This window comes from Kogia breviceps, chromosome 7 (assembly GCF_026419965.1).
Source record: "Kogia breviceps isolate mKogBre1 chromosome 7, mKogBre1 haplotype 1, whole genome shotgun sequence".
NCBI lineage: Eukaryota > Metazoa > Chordata > Mammalia > Artiodactyla > Physeteridae > Kogia > Kogia breviceps.
This window is the reverse complement of record NC_081316.1, coordinates 62,004,484-62,015,055: the sequence shown is the minus strand read 5'-3', so window position 1 is coordinate 62,015,055 and position 10,572 is coordinate 62,004,484. Positions and strand designations below refer to the sequence as shown.

General features: G+C 49.0%; 1 protein-coding gene across 10 annotated transcripts in view; it reads right to left on the bottom strand.

Annotated features, from left to right (window-relative positions):
* Window positions 1–417: 417 nt before the first annotated feature.
* The window catches only part of TENM4 (teneurin transmembrane protein 4), a 748,739-nt gene continuing 738,584 nt past the window's right edge, over window positions 418–10,572 (bottom strand). For all 10 annotated transcript variants that reach the window (XM_067038410.1, XM_067038412.1, XM_067038413.1 and 7 more), the window contains 2 exons: window positions 5,497–5,639; window positions 418–2,903 (listed from right to left, as the gene is read on the bottom strand). In XM_067038410.1, the coding sequence (XP_066894511.1) occupies window positions 2,145–2,903; window positions 5,497–5,639 (902 nt within the window). In that variant the 3' untranslated portion in view covers window positions 418–2,144. The remainder of the gene's footprint in view (window positions 2,904–5,496; window positions 5,640–10,572) is intronic.

The window sequence follows — 10,572 nt, the reverse complement described above, 5'->3', positions numbered from 1 at the left end:
CTCCGTGCTGCTCCGATTCTCATGCAGTAAGAGACCTTTTCGGTTTCAATAACTCATGGAATATTCTGAAGACTCTGTGAGTAAGGCTATAAAGGTGCCATGAGCTTGTCAGTCCAACAAGGTTTCCACGGGAAGGAGCTCAGACTCAGAATTCATTTTCCACTCTCAATGTAAAATGTAACCCATAAAAGTCCCACTTTCGGGCTTCCCTGGTGGCGCAGTGGTTGAGAGTCCGCCTGACGATGCAGGAGACACGGGTTCGTGCCCTGGTCCGGGAGGATCCCACATGCCGCGGAGCAACTAAGCCCGTGAGCCATGGCCGCTAGGCCTGCGCGTCCGGAGCCTGTGCTCCGCAACGGGAGAGGCCACAACAGTGAGAGGCCCGCATACCGCAAAAAAAAAAAAAAAAAAAAAAAAAGTCCCACTTTCTAAGAAGCCCAGCTTAAAAGGAACCATTTGGCTTCCCCTCCTGGTCTCCCAGAGCCTGCTGTGAGAGGTAATGACAGTGGTAATTAGGCAGATAAAACAGGAGAAAGGAGCTTCTAGCTCTCCCCTACTCTCAATGCTTCCCATGGCCCACTGGCTGCTGCCTCTCCCTGGGCATGCCCTCCAGGTGTGGGATGTACTCGCTCCTGAAAGGACTTCAACTTCTGCCCAGTGACCACAGGCGCAGGTCTCCACAGGGACAACTGTAGCCCAGCCTTCTGGATCCATGGGCACCAGCCTTAGGAACCGCCCCCAATCCTGGTGGGGTAGCTTGACGCTGCCAGGCCACACCAAATTATCTCTTTCCTCCTTTCTCCTTAATCTTGCTCCTCTAGAGGGGAAGCTGTTTTAGAAGAACTTCACAGAAGGAATTTCCTGAAAGCCTATCCAGCTACATCCCAGCTCTGCAATTAGCCCAGTACATGAGAGGCAGAGGAGCCTTCAGGAGCTCGTTAGAAGGATGCTTGACTCATGCTTTCCTCTCTCTGGCCGGCTTTTTCTTAAGCCTCTTTCCACAATCAAAGGCCACCAAGCACCTCTCTCCACACTCCTGTTTCTCAGTGGTGGCAGCTGAGCAGTGGAGGGAAGATACCCAAAGTCATGGGGAGAGGGCTTCACCTAGGAAGGCAGGCTGGTACCCTTGCCACCACAGCCATTCTTTTGCCATGGGTGACCTTCCCTTCTGGACGTGGTGCCCACACTGAGGGCTTGCTGTGCAGTGCTGGTTCTCACATCTGACTTTGGGAGAGAGAAAGAGATGAATAAGGAACATCATGGGAGGACCAACCAACCACAGATGTCCTGGATGCCTCTGCCTCTTGGGGAGGCTTGGGCTCTAAAGCCCCAGGATGCTGTCAACAGCCTGAGGAAAGGACCTGGGAGACACTTTCTCCATCCCAGTATGGAAGTGGCACTGACAACTAGACAAGATTTGCAAAAGGGGTTGGGGGTTTCATTTCGCATCAAAATATAAAGCTTGGACAGGAGTTTGGGGCAGCGTGAAAAACGTGCTGTGACATCATGAAATTCCCCAGAGAAGAAGGAACCATCCATGGTCCTCTGGAGGCATGGAACACAGTGAGTAAAAAGAGCCACCACTTGTCTGTGGGAGCTTAGCCAAAGATCCTCAGGTCCTGCAGACCCTCCTTCCAGGCCCCCTCGGAAATTTGCTACCGGCCCATTACTCTCCGCACCCTTCCCTCCTGCCCGACCCCGATGGAAGAGAAAGTTGCACATGGGACAAGTTAGCACAGACACTTGTGTCTCACATCACACTGGGTACCTGGGGACAGACAAGGACACACCCCAGGAGATGCATCTCAGTGAGGAGAAATGTACCCCAAACAACAAGGAAAACTCCTCAAGGAAAAGGGCACAAAAGACAAGAAAGTTTTCATTGTGATCACACTATGGAAAAAAAATACCTTCTGTTCTTTGCAAAAAATGTGTGAAGGCCAAATTTGTGTTTTTCTTTTCTTAAAAAAAAAGGATGTTGCATGAATTACAATGCAACCAGTATCTTTTTTGTTTGTTTGCTTTCTGTACTTGTTTAAAAAAGGATTCTTTTGTTTTTTTTTCTTTAAGTACAACACAGTCGGGTATGCGGCCACAAAAGAGTAGCTGTCTTTGGCAAGAAGTCCCGGACATGGTCCTCTCTGTCACCTTCGGCCCATCTCACTCTGTCTCATGAAGTGGATGTTGCTGGCGCTGTCTGACAGTTCCGGGTACTGCTCGACCGAGATCACGAAGAAGCCGTCGTAGCCTTGAACCCGCCCCGTGCTCAGCGCCTGCTGCTTCTCGCCCTCTGTCCAGGCCCGCAGGCCTTCCTCCCCTTCCCGAAGTCGCTGCTGCTCGCGGGCCCAGGCCTGGCGCACGGCCCTCTGCCGGGCCAGCTCCAGCACCCGTGCCTTCTCCTCATCCGGTGTTGTCCCATAGCGGGTGTTCAAGCACAGTGCCCTGTACTGGAGCTGGATGTCTGTGTAGCGTCTAGTCCTGCCACTGAGTACCGTGTTGATCTGGGACACAGTGACGTTGACCCCGTTCTCCAGGGTTCGCCGCCCCCCGCTGAGGCCCAGGATGGCCAGGTCGCCTTCCGAAGGTCCTGGTTTCACGAAGTAGTGGGTGTCCACCCCGTCAATGGTGAAGTGCATGTTCTCTAGGTAGTGGGCGTTGTTCAAGATGGCAGCAACCCTCCGCCCGTCCTCGTTGGCCACACTGATGATGTCTGTGGTCACTCGGCCATCCTTCAAGGCGAACTTGACCCCTTTGCCAAAGACTGAGCCACTGGATGCAAACTTCTTTGTCTCTGGGGCCTGCTGGCAGCTGGTGATTGTGGAGCCGTAGAGCTGATCAAAACGTTCCAGGGTGACAAAGGCCTTGAGCTGCTTCTGCACTTCACACTGTACCCCGAGAATAGACTGATGGTGGGGGGAGAGAGAGACAGTGAGATAAATGGGGAAAAACTTCCAACGGCCTGGAGGATCAGCTTACATGACTAAAAGTCAAACCTATACAAATGTATTAACCTGTAGCATCTAGCTCTACTGCTGACCACGAGGACACCCAGCCCTCCTTTATCCATCTATTCACTCTTCCTTCCATTCAGAAGCTGTTCAGGGAGCATCTACTGCCCAGTCCCTTTCTCGGCATGGGAGACACAACAATGAATCAGACATCATCCCTGTCCTTGAAGAACTCCTCGTTTAGTGGGGAAAGACAGACGTGGCAACAAATAACTACAATCAAATGTGATGAGTGGTGGTCTAAGAGGAGTAATAGTAACAGCTATAGCCAACATGTCGTGTTCTTTGAGCTGAATAATTCACAGGCATTATCTCGTTGGATCTTCATAATAACTTTATACAGTAGGGACTATTATTGTTCTGGTTTTACACCTAAGGAAACTAAGGCTCAAAGAGGTTGTTAACTGGCCCACAGTCATACGACTAGTAAGTATTCAAGCCAACATTCAAACCCTGGTCTGTCTGATCCTAGAGGCTCAGTTCAAGGGCTGCTGGAGTCGGGAGGTGCAACCGCGGCTCAGGATGTCTCAGCGTGGAGGAGGAGGAGCAAGGTGAAGGAGATGGGGTTCAAGGACAGGCTCACGCTTGAGTTGGGACTTGGAAGATGAGGGGATGATGTTAGATGCAGGAATGGCGAGGAATGCACTCTTGACAAGAAGGCCTTAGTAGGATGAAGAGTAGTGATTTACATAAACCCTCTTAGCCTGCTGTATTGCTGTCTGCCATGTTTAGAAATGATTTTCAAGGAGGGCCTCTGTCCCTACAGTGCTTCCTGGGGGCTCCTCAAGTGCCCCCCCTCTTGGCTGCTTTGGGGGACAAGTTGGAAGCCACGTTCAGGCAGGCCCCAGGGCCTTATCGGCAACTTAGAGAAATGGCTTTAGAAAAAGGCCCATCGGTTTCTCACTGAAATTAAGTCCTCTTTATAATTAATAGAACCCTGTCTGTGAACAATTATTTCCTAGAGTTTCACGGAAGCTGGAGTGCTCAACAACAAAGATCTCCAATGCTTGCCAAGGGCAGAAATCAATAATTCATTGACAGGCGAGGTTGGCAAACGGCCTTCAGAGACTGTGGCTCTGGGAGGGGGTGGAGAAGGGAGCCTGGAGGTAGGGGGTGCAGCTGAGTGGCTGGGAGCAGCCCTGGGAAAACAGTCAGTCCTGTGGGCAGCTGGGCAGTACCTGGAGGGGTGGATGGTGGGGATTGGAGAGGGGCAGGGGGCGGGGCTAGGGCCGCAGAGAGAGGATGGGCTTCGTGACCAGACAGACTTGGGTTCTCATCGCCTTTCCAGCTCACCTCGGACAAGTTTCTCTCAACTCTGGTCTTATCTATAAAATGGGGAAAAAGGCCGAACTCACAGGGTTGTTTACTTCTTTCAACCATTTGTTCATTCAACAAAAGTTTTCCATGCACCTACTATGTGTGAGATGGTATGCTGGGTACTACATAAGACCCAGTACTTGCTCTCTTGGGGCTTAGGGTCTAGTGGAGATACAGGGAAGAAAACAGGAATGAAAATATAGCATTGTGAGTGCTTAGCAAGAGGAAGCTATAGGTGCCACCGGAGCACAGAGGTGCAGAATCACATTCTCCAGCGGTCAGGGGAAGGAAACAGCTAGGCTGAGGCCTAATGGAATCCGACTGGGGTAAGAGATATGGATGTGTAAGTTTCTGATCGCCAGCAGTATGCCATCTGGCAACCCTGATTTCCTCCTCAGTCTCTTGTCCCCCTGGTCAGGGATCCCCTGGAAGGCCTGGTCTCTGCCTGATTCTTTCCTGCACTCACTGGGCTCCTGGGGCCTGGGGCCTGGAAGAGCCGTCTCTTAGCACAGATCTTATGGAAGAGGCGGGTAGTGGGAAGAAATGAGCAATGGATGCCTGAAGTGAGGGGGTGGAATGAAACTGTTTTTAAGGATCTTTATAGCCATAAAATTCTATGAGTCTTTGAAATTGGGTCATAAACGGAAGAAAGGGGAAAGTAACATTTTTTTGAGCACCTACAGACAGATCTGGGTTTGAATCTGCTCTACTTCATCCTTGCTGTGTGGCATTCAAAAGCCTCAGGCATGAAATCTGTAAAATGAGAACAACGATACCAAGAGATATTTGTGTGTTAATTTATGTAGAATAGGCCAGGTGCACTGAGGTGCTCAGAAAATGTCACATTTGTATTTCGAACACACCTTCCCTCTTTGTACTTTTGTTCTGGGTTGGGACAAAGGCTCATTTTTTTGTGTGGAACTCCAAACTCAGTGTAACATACAAAACTCCTTAATTTGGCTGGTGAGGGCCTACGTGCTGTGACAGCTGGGTCCACAGTGACTTGCCAGTGGCAGGGTTACTAAGTATTTGCTGAACTGTTTCTGGCAGGCACAGTGAACGTACCACATTGGTTTCTATCATTGGCCTAGGCTTTCCTGAAAAGCTGGTGGGACCCATTCCTGCAATGTCTGGATGGCTTGAGGGGTGGGCAGCCATGTGTGTGAATTACCTTGCTGTTGTCCCACTCCTGAGTTTTCATCTGTGTGTGGATGAGCTCGTAGGATGGTTCCATGGCATCCATGTCTGGCTTGGGATAGCCGGGAATCACATTGTGAAGCTGAAATCCAAAGGTGAGGAGCCAGCTGTTGACATCTGGGTGGGAGAGAAGCAGAAACATCCCCACGGAGTCAGTGGACCTCAGAGTGACACATCCCAAGAAAGCAGCCTAGAGTTAGGCTGCAGGGGGGCGGGGTGAGGATATGGAGAGCTGCCGGGGGGAGAGTCAACAAGCATGGTGGAAACTGTTTCACAGTATGAAAGCTGAACATGCTCTTGGGACCTAGTGTCCCCTCCTAGGGATGTATCTGAGAGGTGTCACCTAAGTAGAACCTAGGTTTCCAGACTCCTATTACTACTGTCACTCTACCCCGAGGACCTTCAGCTTCATAGCCAGGGACAGCTGTTGATGGATGAAGACTCCTCCACATCCACCCCCAACATCAATCAACAGGAGACACGGAGGACAACCAACCCCAAAGGAAAGATTTTAATGAATGACTTTCAAAGAGAAAACTCACTGAAGAAGCAAACTCTCCCTCCTTTCTCCTTTTTGAAGAGATTAGAGCCTCAGGGCTAACGTGCATTGGGCATGGAGGTGGCCTGACCAAAGATCAAAGAGTTTTTTTCCCCTTGATCCTGCCTTTATTTACTCTGAGAGCCTAAGGAAGTCACTTAACCTCCCTGTGCCTTCGTTTTCCAGTCTTTATATTGGGCTTCAGGATCTAGCCCCATAGGCATTGGATTTACTGGTTTCTATAATATTCCTGGGGGGTTACTAATTATAAAATACTAGGTATAGGGAAAGTGGGATATTGTCATGAGCAACTGGCTCCCTAAAGAGTGGAATCAGGAAGCCAAGATTTCAGGAGAAGAAAGAGGGTGGAAAGTGTGTCATCAGTTACTTGGCCCTCTGTTGCTGAGTGTCTTTCAGGTGCCCAGCTCTGGTGTCACAGATCCTCCGCTTGCACACGCAGGACCCAGAAGGGGAGATGAGACATGGACACGGATAACCTGACACAGGAAAAACACCTACAGGAGGGCAGAAGTCTTTCAGTTCCACAGACTGACAAGTCTTCATGAAGAAGGTTGCCTTTAAGCCAGACAGTGAAAGCTGTGTAAATTTTGTCAGGCTTCGATGGAGATGAAGGCAAAGTCCACTGTATAAGGCAAAGCCTGGAGAGGGGAGGGGAGTATTGGGGGCGTTCGGGTAACCAGACAGCAGTTCAGCAAGGCAGAGAGAGAACCAGAAAGGAGAATGGAGGCTGGAGCAGGAAGAGCCTGAGATGGCAGGTGGGAGGTGATTTGGGGTCTACAGGAGAAAGACAGACAGCCTGTGTCCCAGCATGGCTCAGCCTTCCTTGGGAAGGGGCAGCTGAAGACGCCAAAGCAGTTGTTGACTAGAGACTCAAATCCAAAGTCAGGAGAAGGCAGGATGTGGAATTAAGTCTCTGAGCCAGCAACTCTGGGTGGTGGGCATTCAGGTCTGCTTTTGGCTTCTTCCAAAGCAGACAGATCCCTGGTCAGGGAGGTTCTTAGGGTCCAGGCATTGGTGGAATTGAGTTCATTCCAGTGATGGGAATGCCATTTGGGGGTCACCAACTTCATCCCACATTGCCTTTCCATTCAAGAACCTCAAGTTTGCCTTTTTCTTTTTTTCCTTTTTTTTTTTTTTTTTTTTTGGTTTTTGTTTCTTCGATGTTCCAGAGCCCCTCTCTTGGGTTTGAAGCCTGGAGGTTCTGACGTGGAGGGGTGGTAGAAAAGGAAGCTTGGAAACCCAGATTCTACTTCTAGAAAGATCACGCAAGGGAAAGAACATGGTGAGGGAAGACAAAACCCAGGTCCAAACTCTGGCTCCCAACTTGCAAACTGTGTGATCTTAGACAGTTTCCTTAACCTCTCTGAGGTTCAGTTTCCTTAACTGCAAATTCATGGGAGAAATGGTTTTCACCAAGTCATGGAGAAGAATACTAATAGTGTTCCCACTTTAGGGCAGCCAACATAGAGCAGGAACTGTTCTGTTTTGTTACATACATGATTGGATTTAATGTATTTTAAAGTGTCCAGCTTGGTTCCTGGCTCATAGAAGGTTGCCTGTGTTTCCTCAAACCCAAGCCTCCATGTGCCTGGAACTCCACTTCCTCTTTTGTAGCATGAGGTGCTTGGACCAGTTTTCTCCAAAGTCCCTTTCCTCACTGAGTTTCTAAGTATCTCTGATTCTCTGAATCTTGGTAGATGGTTCTTTGGGGAATTAAACAAACAGAATGGGGTGGAGTGGGGGACAAAACCCTACAAAGCCATTTTGCCTGAGGCTGAGAACTTGCATCTGAATTTGTAGTTGCAAAGGAAAGCTTCTATCAGGAATACTGCAAATTCCCAGGAAGCCAGTGGGCTGAAAAGAGGCCTGGGCCTTAATTACAAGTGATGGAAGGTGGGAAACTTTCTCATTATGCCTTTAGGAAAAATGCTGAAAATTGATTTATTCACTGCTTTTTCTACTGTGCTTTTCTGAAGAGTTGGAAATTTTACTCTTCTTTCCTATGACATCAGAGGTAGACATTTCCCTCAAGTTAAAAAGCTCTTTACTCATCTGTTCGTTCCAGACTTCAGTGTGGCTGCCTGGGACAGTGATGAAAAATAATAATCCCATTCACATGTACACAGCTTTGCACTTTACAGAGGGAATTCAAATCTAAGAATGAGGATTTTGGAGTCAGACACAGCAGAGTTCTAACCCCAGCCTTGCCACCTCTTCCTGGGCGGGTTACTTTACCTCTCTGACCCTCACTTTCCGCCTTTGTAAATGGGGTCAGTGGTCCCCATCGCACAGGCTACAAGTGAGGGATGGATCAGTGGTGGACATTTTTAAGTTGCCTTCCTAGTGTCCCATTCTGCCTTCTCTCTCTCTCTTTTTAGGGTATCCATGTATTTTTAGGGATGCTGACTCCACCTAAGGGCTTAGCATTGAAGCATGTGACCTAGGCTAAGCCAATCAGTGCATTCTGTCTCCCCAGCCATGCTGGTTGGTTCAGGGGTTGTCATGTGACATAAGCCTCTCCAGTATTATAGGCTTAAGACCCTATCCTGCTTTTGGAAAAAAGATGAGATGCCTTTTTATTGTTGTTGTTGCTGGATGTGAATGAGGTTGCATGTAACCCACGTGGAAGCTAAATGGTCAAGTTCAGTGAGAATTAGTAGTATCTTGGCTTTTAGTAGTAAAACGGTTTTTTCTTCAGCTACAGTAACCTGCCAAGGCATCTCACAGGAAGTTCACTGGAAGATGAGGCAGGGGGCGTGCTTAATGCAGACAGATGTAAGAGAAATGTCCTCTCAATCGCTTAAGTTTTTCTAGGGCTGGCAGCAAGCCGAGTACGGTGAATGCTGTGAAACCTTGTTGAGATATTCCTGTGCGTCCACAGGCCCCAAGGATGGTTTCATCGCACCTGCTCACCACTGTGTCTTCTCTTCCTTCCCACTCTTGGGACTCCTGCTCTCGACATGACCACCTGGAATTCTTCCCTGAAAGAAGACTCCTCTAATTCTGTCAGCAGAAACAGGTCCAGACTGGGCCACCCCAGTTTGGGGGCCGGGAAGCCACCATGTCCCTAAGGGGCACTCACGTGAGCTGTACACACTGCCCTCTCCACACTTTTGTACGTGTGGTCCCCTCTATCTGGATCGCCTTTTCTCCCATTACCTGGCGAATGTCCACTCGTAAGCGGACCTCACGCGCCAGCTGCTCCCTGGGTAGAACCGGCTGTGTCTCCTGTGTTTCACTGGCCATCAGCGCAAGCCTCTGCCTGGGCCCCTCACACTGGACAGCAGTTGTCTGTCTGGCCTGTGGCGGGGTGAACTCCTGGAGGGCGGGGATCATCTTTCTATCCCCAGTGCCTAAAACAGTGGCTGCACAGAGGGGGCCCTTGTTGAATGAAGGAAACTGCCTTAAACTAAGGGCAGGAGGATTATGTCACAGGACAAAAGATGGTGAGACGACCATGTTTGCAAGTTGTCATGCCCAACTTCTGTCCACCACGAACTCTGTTCTATAAAAGGTGATGGTTTTATCCAGACCTGAAGCCCCAGAGCTGCTCTGACTCCTGAGGTCTTCTGTGACTGGCCTGGCAGCGGCTGCTTGCTGGAAGGAGGCTGTTAGAGGCATTTCTGGCATGTGTGACCTATGGGGCATTTTACACTCAAGTTGGTTTCACGGTAGTGGAGACCAAAGCTCACTTTTAAAATCAGACCGGGGGCTTCCCTGGTGGCGCAGTGGTTGAGAGTCCGCCTGCCGATGCAGGAGACACGGGTTCGTGCCCCGGTCCGGGAAGATCCCACATGCCGCGGAGCGACTGAGCCCGTGAGCCATGGCCGCTGGGCCTGTGCGTCCGGAGCCTGTGCTCCGCAACGGGAGAGGCCACAACAGAGAGAGGCCCGCGTACCACAAAAAAAAAAAAAAAAAAAAAAAAAAAAAAAAAAATCAGACGGTAGGGGAAAGGGAACCAACATAAGCCAGGCACTGTGCTAAGTAGGTTATAAAATGTATCTCATTTCACCCCTGCAACCATCCTATCAGGTAAGTTTTTTTTTTTCCTATTTGTCCATCTGTTCTTTGCTCCTTTTTCTCCCTCTTTTCCTACCCTCTTTGGATTATTAATTCAGTCTTCATTTTATCTCCACTATTGACTGATAAGCTGTGTCTCTGCTTTATCTTTTAGTAGTTGCTCTAGGATTTACAATATGCGTATTTAACTTACCAGAGTCAGGGTAGATATTCTAACTTCAATTTATAGATCAGGAAACTGGAATTCAGGGGAAGTTAAATAAATTTTGTGACTGTCATAGCTTAGAAATGATGGATCTTTCACCTAGTTCTGTCTGTTGCCAAAGTCTGAATTTTCCATTACCTCATCCCAAATAAGAGAATTGAATTCTTCTTTTCTTTCTTTCTTTTTTTTTTTTTTTTTTTTGGTCATGCCTTCATTCGACTTATCAGGGACTCATAACCAGCCTGATCTTTGGGTCAGAAACTCTC